The 22694-nt window shown below is 47.4% G+C and overlaps 1 protein-coding gene across 6 annotated transcripts in view; it reads right to left on the reverse strand.

Moving 5' to 3' along the window:
• Window positions 1-2856: 2856 nt before the first annotated feature.
• Window positions 2857-22694, reverse strand: part of SLC25A48 (solute carrier family 25 member 48) — a 51402-nt gene continuing 31564 nt past the window's right edge. For 2 of the 6 annotated variants that reach the window (XM_086703560.1, XM_025923937.2), the window contains exons 5-8: window positions 16287-16544; window positions 13750-13883; window positions 6391-6520; window positions 2857-3294 (exon numbers count right to left, since the gene is read on the reverse strand). In XM_086703560.1, the coding sequence (XP_086559686.1) occupies window positions 6398-6520; window positions 13750-13883; window positions 16287-16544 (515 nt within the window). In that variant the 3' untranslated portion in view covers window positions 2857-3294; window positions 6391-6397. Of the gene's footprint in view, window positions 3295-4963; window positions 5468-6390; window positions 6521-8114; window positions 8284-13749; window positions 13884-16286; window positions 16545-22694 lie in introns of those variants that run through there. The other 4 variants (XR_015250062.1, XM_086703576.1, XM_086703570.1 and 1 more) reach the window with 4 other exon arrangements.

The raw sequence follows: 22694 nt of genomic DNA on the forward strand, positions 1-22694 counted from the left end.
TGTTTATTGTTAGGGCATAGAAATACCACTGACTTCTGTCATTGATCTTGTATCCTAAAATCTTGCTGAACATGGTTATTGGTTTTAATATTTTTTCAATGGATTCCTTACAGTTTTCTAGGTACAAAATCCTATCATCTGCACGGGAGGTGGTTTAGTTCTCCTTTTCCAACTTTGATGCCTTTTATTTCATTTCATGCTTAATGATCCCGGATAGAACCACCATACAATGTTGCATAAAAGTGGCAAGAGCAGACATCCTTGTCTTGTTCCTGATCTTGGTGGGAAAGCATCTAGCCTTTTACCACTGAGTGTGACGTTGGCTGTGGACTTTTCATAGATACCCTGCACCAGGTTGAGGAAATTCCTTTCTATTCTATTTGTGGAGCATTTTTTATCACAAACAAGTATTAGACAGACACTGGAGAGGAGAGGATGACAGCAGTCACTGGTGAGTACTGTGCCCACAGTGGAGCCATGGAATGGTGGTGGCAGGACTCCGGGGAGGGGTGAGGACCTGAGAGTGGAGGGCTCTGGATTTCTTGTCCTGGGAGATAGCACGCTGAAAAGAGAATGCCATCTGCCATCTACACACGGTGTGGCATAGACAGCCCCAAAGGTGGGTCTAACACAGGCCCCCGAGTTCTGATGGAGAAGCCAAGACTTTCCACAGGACAGAGAGAGGCCCGAGGCTTGGTAGATGTGGCATGCAAGGACTGTGGGGGCAGGACCAGAGAGGAATAAAGAGGCTTCCACAGAAGCCACCACGGAGGGAAGGCCACACTTAGGACTAGACAGGAAGAAGATACGCTGGACTAGACCAGCATAAGACGGAGGGCCTCCCAAGAGCCAGGAGCCTCTCTCTGTACCCCAAGCTGCCAAACCTAAAGTCATCCGAAGGTGAGGGAGGAGAAGGAGAAAACCCTGAACTGACTGCCCTTAACTTGGGAGCTTCTGAGTTGTCCGTGAAAATGGCAAAATTACTTTGTGATAGAACGGAGGCCTGGAAAAAACTAAACTTAAAGAAAAATTTTAAAAGCTCCGTTTATGTGTTGTACACACAAGGGTGTGGGGGAATCATTCAGCTAACAGCGGTGAGGCAGGCAGTGAACGCAGGTCCCGGACTCAACACAAACATAACCTGTAGGGACGTCTTCAGAATATATGGATGTGGAGGGAGAGACCGACCTGGTCTGCACTGCTGGGAGGCAGGAGGCACAGGAGCTGGGGATGGGTCCTATGACTGGCAGGAGTGACTGACCCCAGAGCGTGCTGGCCCCTCCCCACTCTTAGCCAGAGGAGAGAAGCAGCAATTTTCTGGATGGTTTTTTTACCTCCCGGGAACTCATGGGCTGGACTCCTCTGCTGGACCAAATGCTTCCTGGAAACCCCTTTGATGGGAGCCTGGCAGCAAGGGGCACTGGAAGTCAGCAGGTTGGAGGGCTTGCATTGGTGACTAATCAGACATCCCAGGCATCAGAGGAACCACAGCAGTGTCTGTATCCACCCTGATCTATGCATGGGCATTGGATGTCCATGGGGAAGTCTAAAGGCCTAGAGGCCAGGCATCTGTAGCATTTAGAGTTTGAGCTGTAGAAACGAGGCCCAAGGAACACCACTGCAGCCACCTTGTGTTGCAAACAACCCAGACTCACAGACAAGAAGGCAAGTCAAAACCAGAAACCAGAAAAATCACACAAGCATTCCCCTCCTCTGCCTTCTTTAACTCCCGTTACTGTGAGTGTGTGTGTGTGTGTGTGTGTGTTTTATTTTACAGTTTACAAAACCCTGTTTGCATTTGATTCTTACTAAAGCCCTCGAAGGCAAACAATGGGGACCTATTGTTAATTCTCCCACTTTACAGATGAGATAACTGAGGCCCCAAGCGGCCAAAAGTTTGCCAAGATCACGAAGGAAGGTAGCCAATGACAGACTGGACCTGGAACCTAAAGTATATTTCTCCCTAGTCTGAGGTTCGTTCCACCACAGAGAAGAAGAAGGACCACAACAAGGGAGATGGTGAGATCCAGAAAACCAGAAGAGAAGTGTCATGGAGTTCAGATGCTCTCACCACTGAGGACCATGGTCACAAGCTACCAGAAGCTGACATCTGTGGAGGCTTTTCTTGACCTCTGCTGCCACCAAGTGGTGATTCTGCACTTTATCAGCCAAGAGAACCATTGGGGGACTGTTTTTTTGTACAGCAGTGAGAGGGAACAGAGAAATCAAGGAAGACTCTTTCAAAGGGGAAAGAAAAATAATCTAAGGATGTTTTCCCCACTGGGATGTAAGCTAAGAATGGCAAATAGATTAATCTGTGCGCCAGTTCTGACTGACTGGTGATGGCTGCCCAGGGTCCTAAGCTGAGGATTCTGAAGTAGCATTCGGCTCATCAGGAAAAGCCTCTACGACTGATTAGGGATGCCTGTCGTAGGCACAAAAGTGAGAGAGGGGTCATGGACACAGGCCACAGGACAGCAAAAGAACGATGGACTTCCTACATGGTTCTAGTGAGAGAGAACATTTAGAATAATGAAACCATTCTGGAAACCAGGCTGTGGATAAAGAACTTTGTTTTGTTTTGTTCTCCGTGTGGAAATAAGGCCCAGAGAACGCCCATCCCAGCACGCTCACTAACACCACTCTGAGGCGCCCTGTCAGCACGTGCCACCGGAGTCAGGTCCCCTCCTTGCCCACCGGAGGCAGCAGGGCATAAAGAAGCATGACGGCCATCCTTGGTTTCTCCTCTCACCTGTGTGGAGCGGGTTCTTTGGGCCAGCACCATCTATAGAGATCTAAACAGAGGGAAGAACGAGAGTGGCCAGTATCCTGTGGAAGCCAGGCAGAAGCATCTGATTCGGTAATGACCTGAAGAGGTCTTCAGTGTTTTTATTTGGAAACATGCAGACAGTTGAGCTCCTCCATGAGCTCCCAGTGAGTGTAACAGCAGGCATGGGGACAGGGCCGATCTTATCCTGCTTTGTATTGGGGCCAGTGGAGATCTGAAAGAGCTGGTGGTCAGTCAGTGGTCCAATGGTCCAACAGTTCCTTCCCAGGCAGCAGGTGAGTGGCCGCAGCTGGGAGGTAAGGAGCAGAGTCCTCAGGAAAGAAGGGATTCTGAGGTCGGCGCTGATGGCTGAGGGCCCACCTGACCCACAGCACGGGTGGAAGAGAGGCCTTCTTTCTCTTAAGTTCACTACTGAGGAGTCTAGAGATGCCATGCCTCCAGCACCAACTTGTAGCAAAAAGAGGCTCTGGTCAGATGACACCAGCTCTGGCCAGGTGACGCTGGCCCTAGGGGAACAGGATGAAAAATAAGGCTTTCATCAAACCCAAGTTATCAAGCAGGATCTAAGGGTCAACAATCCATTGGGAAAACTGTGTGTATGAAGCAAGAGTTGGCAGGGCATCACCATGAGGGCAGATGTGAAGGGCTAGGAGGTTGTCTGAGGTCATCTATAAATGCTCAAAAAAAGGTATTATAGGAAGAATGTATCTTATTTCCTGGGAAATGGACTTTCCAGGATTTAAAGGTAGATCCATGAGGTGTGGAGCAAGAATGTCAAGTCAGGAGGCAGACCAGCATTATTCCAGGAAGCTTCTGGGATAGGAGATCCTGGTGGGACGGTGGGGATGGCCCACCTGGACTCATGGGCTTCCAACAAACCTAAGAGCTGACTTTCTGACCAGGGTTGGGACCCCACTTCTACCACCCGGGGTCATCTTTCTCATGTTGTCTGAGTCTGGTACTCCCTGAGAACAGGTCAAACTAGCCGCATCCCAAACAATGACCTCACGCCCCACTTACTGGATTTGCCATTGTCCTTGGTTCACTCGTGTGTGTGAACTGGGGGAGAGGATAAATGAAAGTGAAGTGTTCCTCCTCCACAGGAGTTGGTGGGGGCTGAGGGAGAGCTCTGCCCCTGCCCCTGCTTGTTAGAAGGAGGCCGTAGGTACTGTGGTTTGGATGCTGCTCCGGTGGAGTGTAGACAATGGAAACCATTCCATGCCATCCTACCACCTGCACCCAGGGACTCAAGATGGGCACCCTCCTGCCACCGATTAGGGACCGTAGGGCTCTGCGGTTCTCTAACATACACCACCTCTCTCTGCCCCCCCGTCTAGATCACAAGGGAGGCACTGGTTTCCAAGTCTTCAAAGAGTAGATGCTACTGCTGCTGCCTAGAGGACCTGCCCATGATCTCAGAGCTACTCGGCAAATTCAAATCCAGGGCTTGATAAAGGACCTTGGGGCTGTTAGGTTAGAGCAGGAAGTTGAAACAAACTGAAGGCTTGTTCAAGATGAGGCTCCAGAAAAGTCGTTGGGAGACCCCTTCTTCCACCCGGGGGGCCACAGCCTCCTGTCTCTCTCCAGCAGAGGCAAGGCTGACACACATCTGTGCCTCTTGTACCGTGAGAGTACTTCCGGAAAGGGTGGCTTCCAACTGGGGTGGTCGCTGCTCTGAAAGGCTAAATCCAGAATGATCAGAATTTGGCTTGCTAGAAACTTCTTCCTTCCTCCAGAAGTAGCCAACCACCAGGGCGGTCACAAGTTGCCGGGTGTGACAGCTCGGGCAAGCGTCCAGCCACTCTGGGATCTGCCAGGTCTTGGCACGAAAACCACCTTGCTGCTGAATATTTAATGACATGGAAAAAATGGTCTTGAACTATTAAATGGGAAGGATGAGTTACAAAATATTGCAGAAAATAGGTTATTTTCTTGTGTTCTGTTTGTATTTTCTATTTTTTCTGCAATAAAGAGGCACGGATTTTATGATAGGATTTTTTTTTTTTGAAAGCTATTTTCACCTGTTCAAGGTGGAGAACAGCTGATGTCTGAGCAAAGCTTTAAGAACCAGGCCGTTCTTCTTCCTCGCCCTGGACAAAACCCACTCAAGACATTTAATTATGCAAAATGTGTTACTACTCTTTTCCTTTTGTAAGAGAGAGCCAAAAGCCGGAAGAGCTGTGAATGTGGGTGCTTTAGTGAAAAGCTAAATCATCTGATGAGGCCAGCATTCTAAGCCTTGTCCTGGGCTCAGTCTCATCGGCCTGATCCATCACACCCTTCCCCTGGGTCTAGGGTCTGGGCCCGTCCACGAATGCTAGCAGGCCTCTGCTGGCCCAGGGAAGGCAGCAGAGAGGACTGCGAGACCTTTCTGACCAAAGCCATCCTTCTTGAGAGAATTCGTAGTCGCCAAGGCTGAAGCAAAATGGTTTCTTGTTGACTAGAAAATTCAGTGACTCGTTCCACCTTGTCTTCTCAGCTCTGCAGGACACCAGTGTGGAGCCAGAGAAGGAGAAACAGGGAGGAAAAGAAGGGGAGGAGCTGAGGGGACGCTGGCACTTGATTGCCCGTCTTCTCAGTGATGTTTCTGAGGGGCCATCTGGGTGTCGGGCTCTGCGTGAGGCACCAGTGACACAGAGGCGGAGACACGGTGGCAGCTCTCCCAGGACTGCACGCTGGCTGAGGAGTGAGGAGAGTCATCAGCAGGTATGACGCAAGGGGATGTGGTAGGGGCTGAGAAGGGGCTGTTGGGGAGCGCCTACAGCAGGCACAACTCATCTTAGCGGAGGCATCGGGGCAGGCTTCCTGGAGGAAGAGATTTCTTGACCAAAGCCCAGATGACAGAGAGGAGTTGGTAAAGCCAAGGACAAGAGGAAGGGTGTGACAAAAGGGGGTCAGGCAGGGACAGCATGTGCAAAGATCCAGAGGCAAGAGTGAGAAAATTATTTTAGGGTGCTGGTGATGACGGGTTAAGGACTAACGCTTTACCTAAAGGGCAATGGGGAGCCACAGAGGGCATGTGACTAAGGGAGTCACTTGGTCAGGTTTCTTTTTTTAGATCCCTTGGGCTGTAGTGATCTTTCTGCAATGAGAGGGGGAGAAAGAAAGAGGGGGGAGGCAGGAAACAAGGACAGAGGCTGTCCTCCAGGGCTGTGGGAGCCCGTCGCTGGCTCTCAGACTCACGATCTGAGTCCAGTAGGAAGATGGAGAGATGGTGCCCTGTGGCAGGGGGTGGACACTCTAACTTAAGGCCTCACTTCTGGGCCTGGGCCACTGAATTTGTATAATAAAGTGAAACACACTTCCCTTCAAGGGTTGTTGAAGCTGCTGGATGGGAAAACAGATGGGCGACCTTACTATAAACAGGGAAATTCTGTGCCCATCTCAGTTCGCGAGCACCCAGCTCACCACCAGTCACAGGTGAGAATTTCAGAAGGGCTTTTTGATGACAAGAAGGTTGGCCACTGTAGCCCCAGAACTCACACGGATCAGAGAGGAAACAAATGGCAGGGATGTTTCAGAAAGTCACAACGTGTTCATGGCAAAGAAGACAGTGTCAAGCTCCCAGGAGGTACAATGGGCTGGGAAGGAAGCACACTGACCTGGCGCTCAGGGGCTAGTCACGGCGTGGTCCCCGCGGATTGCCTGCAGCGAGAACTCATACCCGAGGAACATGGCGGCGCTCATGGGGAAGCCGCGCACAGCGTTCACAGTGATGCCTCTGAAAAACACCTTTGGCAGAAGGTAACGTTATCACAGGGGACTGACCTGGACCCTCTGCAGGTGCAGAGAGGCTGGGGATGCTGCCCACTTGTCCCAGGCTGGACCCCACAGAGCCCAAAGGGCCCTTACAAGCCAAAACCACCCCGGATGCCCCTAGTCATGCTCCTGTCTTAACCCATGTCACCTCTGATGGGGTTTCTCCTCCCAGGCCTGGTACACATACAACTAAATACTGTGGGCAAGCTGCTGACCATGAACACCCACATACACTTGTTTAATTGCTGCTATTTCTCATGTATGTACCCCCACACATGTGCACGCACACATGCGTACACACACACACACACACACACACACACACACACACACACTTCTCTGGAACCTGGAAATCCAAGCTCTGCACTCCACTCACTCTGCAATGGTAGACAGAGCACCCAGTCAGACCATTTTGACAGGATGTCCCCCAAGAGGCAGAGTGGGGAAGAACTCAGGCCATACTTTTCAGACACTAGGCATGAAGTTGAGACACAGCTTTGCCATTTAATAGCTCTTGCTTGGGCAAGTAGCAAAGTCTCTAGAACTCAACTTCCCAGCTATAAAATGGGGGTAATACTATTGACTTGATATGGCTGTTGAGGGAATAAACGAGAAGAAGCTCTTAAAGCGCTTGTACAGTACCTGCCATGGACCTGTTGACTATCTCCATCATCATCATCATCATCATCATCATCATCATCAGTAGCCATCTTTACACAGGGTGGCACTCAGCCTTAGATCATTAGTACAAGTGCGGAGGAGTCCTGGCCTGGCCTGTACTGATGAGTTGCTTAACTCAGCCTTTTATACAAAAACAGGGTATTTGTATTCCATCCCTAGGGCATATGATAAGATACTTCACTTCCTCCCTGAATCTTCCCATTGAGTAGATCTGATCAGTGTGATGTAGTTCCAGCCCTTGCCTAGTTTAAAACCTCCTGGGGGCGGGGAGATAGGCCCCATTTGGGAATAATTACAATATAATCTAGAATGTGATGAGAACAGCTAAGGGATTTGGTGAGGGGTGCGGTGGGGAGGAGTGGTCCTTAAATGTCTTCCCTAGACAACACATCTAAAGGAAGCCCTACTCAAATGTAAAGGACCTAAGAACTGTCAAGCCTATGATATAAAGCTGTTATCTGACCCCTGTATATTTACCAAGTGTAATAAATAAAACTGATACTGTAATTTTATGGAAGGAGAAATCCAGCCCTTTTATATTTCCCCAGTTTTCTCAGCTGTCAGGCACTGTGGTTTCAGGGTAGGTACAGGCCTCTGTCATTGGTCAGGATGTCAGGATGTGTTTCTGCAGGAGAGGCACCTGCACCTTGGCCTTCCATGGCAGCCTGCAAGATGTAGCTTGGTTGTGAAGGGGAGAGAATGGCTTCTGTGAACTTGGGGGAAGCTTTGACCCTCACAGAGAAGGGAGGTGATGGACAAGGACCCCCCACAGGTAAGCAAGTGGCTGAGCCAAACCCTGGAGTGATGCAGGCATAAGGCAAGGAGGACCCTTTAACATCAGGGCTACTCTTTGACATCTAACCTTTCTGGAATTCCCCAAGCTCACCCACAGTGACTGAATAACAGCAAGGAACTGGCTCGAGCTCCGAGAGGAAAATTCCATGCTGGGTGCAACAGACACTCCCCTGTGGGCCTGGGCTTGACTCTGTTCTGTGAGGCTGAGCCAGGCAGGGCCCAGCTTGGAATGTGGATCTCCTCTCCCACAGTGCTGGGCCCTGAAGGAACCATGGGACTCTTCAGACATATGGACATGACCTCCCTCCAGCAGCCATGGTTTGCCCTGCTGTAAGGCCCGAAGATGGCAAAGCACACACCTGGTGGCTTTTATCCCAAGCTTTCTGAATACAAAACCACCAGACTGAGTCCTCATGAAGCCTCAATAGTTCCACACTGCCCAGTGTCAAGTCTACACCCTTTTCTGGCCTGACAAGACCCCTTTGCTCTGGCCCTGCACTTTATCTGGGCTGCCTCTTATACCTGACATTCTGGATAAGTTAACAGCCTGTCATTCCTCTAAGGAGCCAGCTCTTTCCCACCACTGGGTATCTTCTGCTCCCTCTGCTGGAATGTTCCCCAAACCTGGCTATACCTCTAGCAGTCTTCCCATGGGCACCCCAAGCTGGACTGTGGCCCGTTGTCTTCTGTGCACTCAGCATCTCTGCTGTCACAACACTTCTCACACTGTCCCTAACCACCCGTAATTTGTCTGTACCCCCATTAATAATCCCAGTCAGGGCAGTGAGAGCAGGGCTACGGTGTGGTTTGCTTCAGAACTTATCATCTATACTCCAGCATCTACACTTCAGAACCCCCAGCATCTATACCTGGGAACCCTCAGCATCCACACCTTGGAGCCCCAATCTACACCTTGGAACCCCCAGAATCTATACCTAAGAACGCTCAGCATCCACACCTTGGAACCCTCAGCATCTACACCTTGGAACTCCCAGCGTCAAATGCTTTTCTTGGCCCAGAGGGTCTGTTATAAGTCTCAATAAATGAATCAGTGGATGGATGAATGGATGGATGGACACACGAACGAATGAACAAATTCCTTGTTGTGAAAAGGAAACAGTTCCAAGCTGAAAGAGGGCTGGTGGTGGTAGTGGTAGTGAGGGATTCCTAGAGTGGAGGGAGGGTTCCAGTCCCCAGATGGCAGAACCAAAGGGCAATCAACTCTGGTGCCTCAGGAAACTTCTCTTCCTACAAATATTCCTCTCCACCTCTCCTTAGGGAGGCATAGAGACTGCCTAAATATTCCTCCTCCACCTCTCTCAATCCACTATCACAAACCCCCTCAACAACAGCCCTCTCTGTGCAGCTCAAAGATGCCAAGTCACTCCTCTGGCCTCCTTATTTCAGATGGTAGCTCTCCAAGTGTGAGCAACGGCCCATGTGGCCCATGACGATCATCACAGCAGGCAGAGTAGACCCAAAAGTCTACTTCCAGAGCTTTCTTTTTTGATTTGGGAATGCCCCCTAAGTCCTAGACTTCTAATTCCCTTTATCAAAAAGGGAATGCTTTACTGGTAGTCATTAAGTGAGTTACAAAGAACTACCAGATATGGGTACCGTCATCATTATTTTACTCCATTCTAATTCTTTATTTTCACTGAGTTCTTCTTCCATGGTAAAATGGGAACAGGCTGGCTTACCATGCCTCAGTGAGTGGCAGTAAAAACTATTTGGGAGTGGGCGGCCCATAGAGCCAGTGCTACAGCCATCTGTCACTGGGGACACCCCTTAGGCCCCAGGAAAAGTCATTCCTCTTGCTGCCAGAAATCTGGTTGTGAGACAACCCAACTGTCCAGGACTGTGTGGGATGTTTTCTTCATGTTACGATTTCTGTTTATATGCAAACACATAATACAAACATATAAAAATATACCTATCCACATATATTCTCACACTGGCTGTGACTATTTTTGGGATATATTGTAAGAAACTCATATCAGTGATTATCTTTGAGAGAAGACTGAAGACCAAGGAGGGACATTTAGACAGTATATCATCTTTTACCTTTTGAAGCTTCCTATGTTCATATATTATTCATTTTTTAAATGAACTAATAAAAATTAAAAAAAATTAATTTCAGTCAATGAGTGGTTAATCAAGCTAAATATGGCTGCCTCTGTTTAAAACCTGTCTCTGAATATAAACTGAACCAAATGCTACTGAGATTAAGAAATCTATAATCTGACCTCAGCTGCCTTCCCAGACTTTGTTTTTAACAGAGCACAGTAATTTTTGGAGGAAATAATATCAGCAATATATTTAGCCTCTATAGACTTTATAGAATTATAACATTAATATTTTGATACATTAACTTGAATTTTTTGAAACATTAATAATAGCAGACAAAGTATCTCAAATAAAGAAGCATCCTATGCGAATGTCTCTTATGTGTCCCTCTGTAGTTGACTGAATCACAAAGTGTGCTTCTACTAAAATAATACAAAAGACAAGTGAGGTGAGGATTCTAGGAAGGTGGCAGAATAGGAAATGCCAGCCAACTGTTTCCTTACCTAGATAAAATTTGCACTGATGGAATCTGTCTGATGTAACTTTTTTGAAATTCTACAGTTTGGTGAATCCTTACAACTTCCAGGAGAAGGTTTGCACAGTAAATATGGTTAAGTGCAGTCAATTTTAGCTCTTAGCAAGGTAGCAGCTACCCTTCCCTCACCCCCCAGACCTGTGGCAGGCAGCTGGATTTATGCTGGAGGAGCAACCTGCACACATAGCTTTTGGAAGCCAGAGTGGGCAATAAGGACCCTGTTCTCCAAATATTAGAGATCTATGTTTTGATCACTGACTGCTGCTTCTGATCACAGAGGTGTAAACAGGGAGGTAGTCATTATTGTTTCACTGATGCAAACCCTTCCTCCTCTGGCTGATGACTCTTTCCCCCTTGGTTTTTCTCTTTTTCCTCTTTGGGAGATAGACATTAAAGACTATGACATTAAAAAGGAACTGCATGTATGGGGAAAATTAGAAAGTAACCGTGCATACCCAAAGAAAGGCTCAGAAAAGACCTGAAAAGACCTCGAGTTTACATTTCAGGCTGATCTTTGGCATAGAGACTGCCTAAAACAATTACAAAAATGTAACAATCAACAAAAATAATAACAAAAGACACCAAATCTGATTTCCAGAGTTAACCCATTATTAGATTCAAATGTCAGGTTTCCAATAAAAAATAACAAGGCCTCAAAGGAAACAGGAAAGTATGGTCCATTTAAAGAAGAAGAAAAAATAAGTCAAGAGACATTGTCCCTGAAAAAGACCTGACAGCAGATTTACATGACAAAGACTTTAGAGCAAGGGTCTTAAAGATGCTTGAAGACTACACGAAAATGTAGAGAGAACCAAGAAAATAATATATGAACAAAAACAAAAACATCAATATGAAATAGAAAACCCAGAAAAAAAAACACAAAAATTCTGCAGCTGAAAATACAATAACTGGAATGAAAAATTCACAATAAGGATTCAAAGGTATATTTGAGCAGGCAGAAAAAAGAATTAGCAAACTTAAAAATAAGACAATGGAAATTATTGAGTTTGAGAAATAGAAACAAGATTGAAGAACAGTGAAAACAGCCTAAGGGATCTGTGGGAAACTATCAAACAAACCAATACATGCATTGTGGACATCCCAGAAAGCAAAAGGAGACAGGGGCAGAGAATATTTGGAGTAATAAAGGCTAAAAACTTGCTTAATAAAGGCCAAAAACTTCCTAAATTACTTCCTAAAAACTTCTTAAATTTGATGAAAGACATGAATATAAACATCAAAGAAGCTTAACCAACTCCAAGCAAAATAAACTTAAGGAGATCCAAGCCAAGACACATTATAATCAAACTTTTAAAAACAGGAAGATAGAAGGAACTCATTACATACAAAGAATCCTCAATAAGTTTACCAGCAGATTATTAATTAGAAACTTGAAAGACAAGAAGGCAGTAGGTCAACATATCCAGTGTTAAAAGAAGAAAAAACAGTCAATCAAGAATCCTATATCCAGCAAAACTATCCTTCAAGACTGAGGGAGAAATTACGACATTCTCAGATAAACAAAAGCTGAAGGAGTTCATTATCACAAGACCTACCCTGCAAGAAATGTTCAAAGGTGTCCTGGAGAGTGAAATGAAATGGCACTAGAGAGTAACTTGAAGCTGTATGAAGATATAAAGACCTCAATAAAAGTAAATACATAGAGTAATGTCAGTATCATGGCAGTACAAGACGTCCCTGTGTTGACCCCACCTCAACAACAAAAACTGGACATCCATCCACAAAGACAGGTGCCTCTGAGGGAGTCATGGGATCCAGGATCACATGTCAAGTACCCCAGAGTCCTGTCCCTCTGTGTATCAGGTACTAGGCAGACAGACCTCAGTACTGCCAGTGGAACCTGCAGCAGCCTATGTATGACCTGGCTCCAGCCCCCTCAGTTGCTGTCTGGGAGCACCTGGAGAACACTGCCTTGGTTAGTCACCTACTGACGAGAGCCTTTGTGGAAGTCCAGGTTTCCAGAGAAGTTCTAGCACTCCACTGAAGCCAAATATACATATATATATATACATACACGTATATATACATACACGTATACATATATACACACATATATATACATATATGTATATATATGTGAGTATATGTGTGTATATATGTGTGTGTGTGTCTGTGTATGCATACATATACATGTACATGTAGATGTATGTGCAGACAAAAGAGGCTTTGTGGAAGTCCAGGTTTCCAGAGAAGTTCCAGTACTCCATTGAAGCAAAAAAAAAAAAATTATCTATCCATCCACATACATACACATACATATATACATATATACGTATGCATATATTTGGGGATGCGACACATATAAGCAAAGACCCAATGCTCAGTAGTGACATTTGCACTAATTAAACTAATACTAAAGCCAATGACAAGTAGCTCTTCTTAAATATACTGTGTTATGCACGAAGCTAGGCACTTTTTGTATTTCACTGACAAATATCCCTCTTGTTCACGGTAGGGATGATTATCCTTGGAAAAACAGAGGCTGAGCAGTGAAGCAACTTGCCTGGATGTTCCCCCCAGCTCAGGCTGCCAGGCTGCCTTTAAACTCGAGTCTGCTGACTGGAAGAGGCATGGATTTAAATGAGCCCTTTGGGTGCAGGGAAGAGGAAAGAGAAGGGAGACAAGGCCATGTTGGAGGCTGCCTCATAGTTGAGACCAGAGGTGATGGTGTAAGAACTCAAGTGGGATGAGAGAGAAGACAGACCAAGTGACCAGACACTGGGAGATGTGATGACTCAGGTAGCTCTGGGGCCCCCAGCTTGCAGGAGAGTGAGGCACTGAGCAGTGAGTGAGGAAGCAGCTCTCAGCCTATCCCTATGAAAGAGAAGCTTTGGTGACACACAGATGTGGGTCTAGGCCCTGGCTCTGCCATGCACCAGCTGTGTGACCTCAGGTAGGTTACTAGTCCTCTCTGAACCTCTGTCTCCTCCACCAGCCTGGGGCAAGGACTAAATGAGACAAGAATCTCAAGTCGTGCTTGATATAGTAACTGTGAGCACTTTAGTTTCCTGATTCCCCTCTCTGTAACCTCATATACCCCCCAAACGTCTGGCCCACCTTCCAGGGACTGACACTGACCCCGTATGACTACTGTGGGGCTTACTTTAAGACCTTCCTTCTGGTAACTCTGGGAGATACAATCCAGGACACCTTTGTATTTGTTTAAATAAACCCCATCAGCTTGGAGTCGACTTTTCACGACATCCATAGGAGTCGCTGTCCCCCAAGAAATTGCTCCTGTAAAGAGAGAGACAAACAAGTGTCAGGGACTGGCTGGTTGGGATCTGGAGGGGACGTGGCTCCCTGCCCATTTCCACCACTAACAGGCTTAACAAGCTGCTGGGGGAAGTGGAAAGAGTTCAGTCAGGAGCTGCAAAGGTTTCTCTGAACCTCACTCATCACTTGCTGTGTGTGGGACTTTACAGAAGTCTCTTCCTCCAGGCCTTGGGTCTGCCATCTGTAAAGTGGGGCACCAGCACCCATCTTCATGGGGTTACTGTGAGGACAAATAAACGGATGCACGTGAACGTCTAGCACAGAGCCAGGCCCACAGCCAGAGCTTCCTAAGTGGATGCCTTTATTAGCAGCTTTTACTGGAGAAGCAGGAACAGGCCCCACCAATACTCTGCAGCGCCCTTCCAGGACACCAAGGGTGAGAGCCCAGAGCGACGCCTGAGGCTGAAGGCTTGTAGCTCCCCAGAGACAGAAGCAACTCTGCATACAGAGAAGCTAAACAAACACTTGCAGGGAGGCTGCTTGCCAGGGAGAGACCAGCCCAGAGATGGAAAAGAGCAGGGGCAGGTCTTTAGAAATCTTGTGACTTTTCCAGAGGTGTGACATAGAGGCCTTGGGACCACACAAGCCTGGCTCATCATTGGTGGAGAAACTCAGGTGCCCCAGTTTGAGCACCTTTGTGACTTGAAAGGACTCTAGGAAAACAATGCCAGGTTATTGTATAAACACAGAAATTGGCACATTTTTGGACAGGAAGAGAAAAACAAACTGATGCCAAAGTCCAAGGCAGCTGTTTGCAAGGTTTTGTAATTGCTGCCCAGGAGCTCCCAAAAGCGGTCCTAGCCTGCCCTGGGCCCTCTGCCCATCCCAGCCTCCAACCCCCATGGCCTCCTGCCCGTGACCCTCTGGGAACCCTCTGGACCTCCCCTTCCTCTTGACTCCTGCCAGAATAACAAAGCTGATTCTCCTGGAGTCTGTCCAGGTGCTGCCCTGGCATATTCCCTGGCTCCTTAGCCCATGGGCAAGGGTATTACAAAGTGAGGTCTGCCTACCAGGCCCCTCATACCTGCTCTCAGCAGAAATGAGAGTGGATGGGGTCTTGTTTGTCCTCCATCGGCAAGTGCTTACTAAGCCCTTACTAGGAGCTAGCTCTGGCCAGGCCACAGACACACGGGGGCAGCGGGCTGGACACTGGTGTTTGGTGGCTAAGACACGGACTTTGTTACGTGTTTGCTGAGTTTTGAGCATAGCTAATGAGGAGGAGGGGGAGGAGAAGCAGGAAGTGGAGGAGCAACGACGATTTTCTTCTTTCCAGACCTTTCCCCACAGCATCACACATGCCACGTTTTCAGCCTTCTTAAGAAGCAACCCCTGTTGGCTTCCACACCCTGCTCTGGCTCTAGCTGCATACCTCTCGTCCCCGTCCCCCTCACAGCACCACCAAGCCCCTCAGAGGTGTCGTGTGTACTTGGACTGTCCTGTTTCTTCCATCCCCTTCTCTCCCGATCTCTCAATTGGGTGTTCACACCCTTCACCAACATGGGTCTTGTCACAGTCCCTGATGACCTACATATGGCTAAATCCAGGCAGCAGGAACAGCAGGTGCAAAGGCCTCGTGGTGGGGAGGAGCCAGGCACGGTCATGCCGTAGCAAGGAGACCAGCGTGGCTGAAGCAGAGCACGTACAGGGGCAAGAGCAGGAGCTGAGTGCAGACGGGCAAGAGACAGCTGGATCATAAAGGGACTGAAAACCACTGCGGGAACATTGATTTTTACCCTAAAGGAAATGGGGATGCTGTATGAGTTCTGAGAAGGGGGGTGAAGAAACCAGTCCATGGTCACAAGCTGATTAAGTGTGGATTTGAACTGGGATCTCACTGACTACAGAGTCCCTGCTGTACTGTCTGCATGCACTAGCTGTGTGCCCTTGGGTGGGTCACCTAGTCTCTCTGAACCTCGGTTTTCTCATCTGACAAATGGGGAGACTGATTCCTCCCTTACAGAGCTAATGAAATGCTCACATTAGAAAGGTTTGCTATGTGCCGACATTGAAAAAAGGTGAACCATGATAACAGATTTCCTTTTCAGAGCTCAAGGAGACCTGACCCAGAATGAAAGGGGAGAATATATCTTCTGACCGAAGGTTCAACGATCCCAAATAGGGACTTGCTGTTCTCATAGGTCCAGAGGGAAGGAGATGCGGAAAAGAGGGAGACCATTCTCTATTCCCAGCCCTTCCTTTGTTTGGCTAGGTCTGGCATATAGCAGGTGCTTACCAAATACTCACTGGATGAGTAGCTAGGTGAACCGTGCCCTTCCCTGGGGCAGAGAAGGGCATGATGGGCTCCCCAGCCTTCCCAATACAGGGGATCAGCACAAGTGCAGGGGTCAGTACGGCTGCCCTTACCTGCCATGCCGCCTGCCAGCCACACAGCACAGAGGCTGGGGCCTGTGCAGGCCTCGGGTGTGATCCAGTCATTCAGGAACACATAGGGGATGAAGTAGAGGCAATAGCCCGGGACATCCCTCAGCAGCATGGCGCCAACACCCCGGTACATCCCTGCCAGGCCCTCGGTCCGCACGATGGTTGCAATGCAATCCACAGGCCCCTGGTAGACTGGTGGCTTCCCAAGAGTCATCGCCCTGGGTCTCAAACCAAGGTTGGCTGCAAAGACAGGGAGGAGAAGATGGCAAGCGACCTGAGGTCATGAGACTGGCTGTTCTCCGGCACCGGACCCAGCCCAGCCCACTGACAGTTTCCACTCACATGGCCTGTTGGTTTTTACCAAAACTGCTGACCTTGGCAGCTCAAACCAAGATTCTCAAGTCCCAGCAGAAAGCCCCTGCCAACATGTGTAGCCAGATTGGAGACAATGCCTGCCAGGGGATAAAGTACCAGCTGCCATAGGACGTCCAGAGGTTTCTGGTCAACCATCACTATGTCTTTGTAAGCAGCAGGGACTGCAGACTGTCTAGGATCAAATATGACAAGTTGTACCAAGCTCCCTCTTAAAAAAGAGGTTGCAAAGTCCCATATACTGTGTGTGTGTGTGTGTGTGTGTGTGTGTGTGTGTGTGTGTGTGTGTTGTCTATGGGTGTGGGTGTGTGTACTTGTGCACAGTGTGGTAAAAGAGCATAAGGGATTTTGGACCCAGACTATTCTGGTTCCAAATCCTGAACCCACTACTTAAAAACCTTTCAACCTTGGTAAGCTACCTTTTGTCAGCCTTTGGTTCCTTATCTTTAAAAAGAGAACAGGCCAATATTTATTGTATACAAAGTTGCCAAGAGAGTAAATCTTGAGAGTTCTCAATTCACAAACACAAACGGTAACTATATGACACGATGAACATGTTAGCTAACCTCACTTTGGTAACCATTCAACAAATGCACATGTATATTAAACCTACGCAGTGTTATTTATATCAATGTTAATTATATCCCAATAAAGCTGAAAAATATTTTAAAGGAAAAAAGATAACAGGTGAACATAAATAAGGTAACACCTATAAAGTGCTCAGGTACATTGTAGCAGTGGAATAAGTTATCAACAGATTATTACTGAGACTGAGGCGACTGGCATAAGTAGGGGGCAGGATACAGGGGCTGGAGGGCCAAACATTCTGTAACTCCAGCCCTGGTCAGGCCATGCCCTGCAACAGCTGGAGGGCAGCCCCGATGCCACTGGCTCCTCAAAGTCCAGGGGCACAGGGCCACTATCTCCTTGTCTACCTCTGGGGTGTCTACTGGCAGATTAGGGGGTATGGTGTCCCTAGCTTCTTCTAGGGCTGTATGCAGCCAGCAAGCAGCGACTCCGTCTCTTCCATATAACCCTTCCAGCTGGCTCTCCCGTCTCCATCTCTGATGCTCATCTCCCCTCCCACGGACCCTTTGGCTCAGCTTTGCTTCAGGACCAGAGAGGACTCCCAGACCCGCTGCAGATAAAATGGACTCTTATTCTCAACACTCTCTTCTTGAAGAACTCACATGGCAGGACCAGGAAGGACACAGAATGAAAGCCTGCCTGTGACACACACCTATTTTGCCACCTGGGTTTAGTTCCCCGAAGGTGGCACCTCAGTTTGGTTTTACACACGTGGACAAAGAGGCAGCAACGTTCATTACACAGTTGAATTTCTAAGCTCCCCAAATAGTCCCATCTTTATCAGATGAACGGTTGAGAGAAAACACTCAGCTTCATGATTCCAGAGTCCAAACTGCAGATTTGAGAATCAGGTGCAACCTGTCCTTTTACCCCTCCCAGAAGGAGGTGGGGTACAGGGGGAACTTCCCATCTGCCTGGGAAGTGTGCTTGAACAAATGAATCCCACATTTTCTTTTTGTGTGGGGGGGAAGAGGGTCATAATCACTGTCATGTGTGCTTGGCCAACTACAGTGTGGGCAGGAGGCAGAGTCCCATCCACTTTCATAGCAGATCCCCCAGGGAGTGAGCAGGGGTTGTGGCCACTTTTGGGGGCAAAGGGTCCACTGAGCTCAGAGCAAAGTCAGACACTATGGTCTTTGGAAGCCCACTGAGAGGTCACTGGACACCCCTTCCTTTCCCAAATCCACTATAATGCTGCTAGGGTCATCCTGGGAAATTTTGGTATGAAACAGAACAGATGTAAATGTCCCAACATATAAACTGTACCTGTGTCATGCTTATGTCCAAATAACAGTGACCTGACCCAGGAGTCAAGGTTTTCATGAATCAACTGAAGGTATGATATGGCTTTCAGAAGTTACTGATTGAAGGAGCGTGTCCTGATAATATTCTGCTTGTTTAGAGGTATAGATGTTTAAAAAAAATACTTGCCCAACCTCCAGCATGCCTTGTCAACAAAACACCTGAACATTTTTCCTTTTCTTCTCAGAATAAGCAATAAGGAAATTCTCTCATATATTCTCCCAGGTTTGTAACATAAGCAACCTAGCTTTTATTGCTTGAGAAATATCCATTTATGACTATGAAAGCAATATAATTGCCATGGTGACTACCATCACCTGGAATACTGACACGAATCTGAGTCAGCAGCCAATGCCTTCTGGACACCAGTTGATGCTGCAAAGGCCTTGGAACTCTTTCCAGCTCCCTCATCACCAATGGTAAAGCGCGCGCACACACACACACACACACACACAAACACACACACACTTATCTGGAAAAAATTTCAAATTTGTAAAAAAAAAAAGTGCAAAAAAGAAAAACTGTACAAAGAACACCTTTCTATATCCTTTACCCAGATTCACCTATTGTTAACATCTTACCTCATTTGTAAAATGTATGGTTTGTGTGCTCTCTCTCTCTCTCCCCCTTCCTCCTCTCCCCTCCCCTCCCTTATCACTGAACAGATGCCCCTGTCCCAGTGCATAAACTTTGCCTGGGCTGTGTTCTTCTCCAGGTAACAGTGACCTGACCCGGAATGAAAGGTTTCATGAATCAGCTACGGGTATGATGTGGCTTCCAGGAGTTACCGATAGGAGATGTTGGATAAAAATCTTCCTTGTTTAGAGGTGCCAATGTTGGAAAAACACTTGACAAACTTTGAACCGGCATTGTCAACAAGACCCAAACTTGTACTTTTTTCACTCTTTTCCCCAAGGTAAGCAATGAGGAAATTCTTTTGTACATACATGTATATATTTTTTTCACACATACATACATGAAATTATTCTCTGAGCCATTTCAGGGTTAGATACAAAATGGCCTTTTACTCCTAAATGCTTCAGTATGTGTTTTCTAAGAATAGGAATATTGTCCTACCTGCTACAATAATCAGAGTCATAATCTATATTCACAATACCTTTACCTAATATACTGTCTATACTCAAGTTATCACTTGATCTCATATTGACCTGTATGGCATTCCTTCTCTCCCAAGGGCAGGATCTTGTCTAACCAGGCACTGCATTTAGTTGTCATGACTCTTAAGCTTCCTTTATTTTTGTTTTTAGTAAACTTTACACCCAATATGGGGCTTCAACCCACAACCCCAAACTCAAGTGTCTACACATTCCACCTACTGAGCCAGTCAGGCGCCCCCAGATTCCTTAACTTGGATCATTTCTACAGCTTTTCTTTGCTTTTAATGACACAGGCATTTTTTAAGAGTATGCTGCCTCCCTTCTGATGAATAGACCCTTCCTCATTTGGGGTTTGTTTGAGGTTTCCTTGTTATCTCATTGAGATGATGCATTCTTCCACCGCACTTCCTCCCTGTTTTCACCTCTTCTCCCATGAGGACTAATGACTCTCAGGAGCCCCTGGTCGTCTTCACTGGCCTCGTATCCTGGTTTTTGTTAGTTTCCTTTTTAATTCAGATATAATTTACATTCAATAAAAGATGTTGCTTATAGGTGCAGTTAATGAGCTGTGACAATTGCATGCACCTGGGTCACCACACCTTACTGAAAAAATGACGTCTTACACTTGAAACAAACTGTTTTGGTCCCAGTGAAGATTCCAAGCCTACCTACCCTCTCCTGCTTGCTTTACAAGGTAAAAGAACTCTGTGGCATCAATGACGTGTCACTCAGTGAGAAGCAAATCTTTCAACTGGACGATGGTTGTTAGGGCCCATCTGCATTAGCAACAGGGGCATGATGATTCACACGGGACCACAAAGCAGAAAACAGCGGCACCTCCTATCAGCTGCTCCAGCCAAAAGATGCTCTGAGGCTGGGCCCCTGGAAGCATGGCCTAAGAGAGGCGGGGCTTTGGAGGCGTGATCCAGGGAGGCAGGAAGTTGAGAGACAGGACCTGGGAAGGCGTGGCTTGACGGGCTGGTCCAGGGAGGCACGGCTTAGGAGGCGGAGTCCAGGGGGCGGGGCTTGGAAGACAGGTCCTGGGGAGGCGTGACTTGACAGACCTCAGAAAAGCGCTGAATCAGAGTTCACAGTTAACTCTATTTAGAACAAACTTGGGTGACCTTTAAAAGCGGACTTGGGAGGTTGCCGGCAAGCAGCGCTGGGAAATGTGCACAACTGAAATCCGTGGACCTGCATGTTGTTTGTGGAAGGAACTGGAGAAAGGAGGTGAGATGCTGGGGTCAGTAGTCTGTTCACACTGAACCACCAGCTCTGAGACTGCTGTTCCTGAACCTTCAGGGCTTGGCTTGGGGGTGTACAGGTGCATGTGAAGGGATTCACATTAGACATATTTCCTTCTAGGACAAAAGATGTTTCATTTCTCTAATTAGAGTTTTTTGTTCTAAAATGAGGATAAATTATAAATCAAATTTTGATTTCTTATCATGAGGCTTTGCTATCTACACCATTTTTTCTTGATATTTTTTTTTCCTAAATCAAGACCTTATTACCTTTTACTATGACAGGTGTGGATTAAATACCCGAAACACTCAGGGCATCTGTGGTTTTGTTTTCCCAAATTCAGTGAGGACAAACTCAAGCCCCCTATACCAAGACAGGCAGGATGCTCAGAGTCAATGAAATAGACCCCTACCATGCTCGTCATCTTCATCCAGGAGCAGAGGAGAGCCTATGCAGTCCTAAAAACATCGATTCTCCTCCAGGCTCCCTCACCTTGTCTAGCTGGGTCCCTAACATTACTCCTTAGGCCACACAGTGAGGCCGTCTGGCTCCACTGCTCCACACCAGGGTCAGGTGTCTTGCTTACTGGTCCCTGCCAGGGCCAAGAGGTTCCTCTGAAGGCAGATGCTTCTGCATGGGGTGGGGGTTTGCATGTTGGGCCAATCCTAACAGGTACCCACGCAGCCACCTCTTGGGAGTTCTCCCACTTCAGAGGGGCTGAAGCAACCCAGATGCAGGCTGGGGTCCCCACAGATTTGCCACTGTTGCCCCTCTTCTCAGAAGCCCAAATACAGCCACAGAATACTGCTGGGCCCTTCTGAGACACAAACACCACACAGTTTCATCTCTTTCCCTTCTCAAATAGTGCTGTTTAAGTTCTTCAATGGGCCATGACTGTGGAAACAGGACAGTCAGCTGAAACACAATGGCGGGTCACTGATCCACAGTGGTAAGAGGACCAGCCACAAGGAACACAAAGGCCTGGCCATTCTCTGGAAGGGACAGAGCCACCAGACCTTTCCTGTGGGTGCACAGAGATGGGATGGGAACACAACATTATTTCTCAGCAGGTCATTTTCTACAGAAAATCCTTAACAAATAAGCCATCCATGGACAAGGTCCTGCTGGTCCCAGTCAGTGACATGCAGGTTTACCAAGTTTTCTGTGTTCAAACACTTTTAGGCTAGCGGACTAGCAAGTTGGGAGCATGGACTTATTTCAAGGGACCCGCAAATCGGTTAGCATTATAGATTTACATAATTCCTAAAATATCTCACATACATGTATGACCATTTTTCTCCTATGTGTAGGTGTTATTGTGGGGGACATGACAAAAATGTACCTAAATATACTAATTATCCATAGTAACTTCTTGCCATAGGTGCTTGCTTTATCCATGGACACTTAAAGTACAGCTGCTCTTCTATGGGTTGGACCCCATTTAATGTATTTTATTTTTTTTTATAAAATTTTTTTAACGTTTATTTATTTTTGAGACAGAGACAGAGCATGAATGGGGGAGGGGCAGAGAGAGAGGGAGACACAGAATCGGAAGCAGGCTCCAGGCTCCGAGCCATCAGCCCAGAGCCCGACGCGGGGCTCGAATTCACGGACCGCGAGATCGTGACCTGAGCTGAAGTCGGACACTTAACCGATTGAGCCACCCAGGCGCCCCTGTATTTTAAAGGTATTCTTACGAAAAGCTGGGATCACCCCTCCCAGTGCCTGCAAAGGTGCTACCCCCTATTAAAAGTTCTGTTCTAGA

This window comes from Puma concolor, chromosome A1, assembly GCF_028749965.1.
Source record: "Puma concolor isolate L17-30 chromosome A1, mPumCon1.1.hap2, whole genome shotgun sequence".
Lineage (NCBI taxonomy): Eukaryota > Metazoa > Chordata > Mammalia > Carnivora > Felidae > Puma > Puma concolor.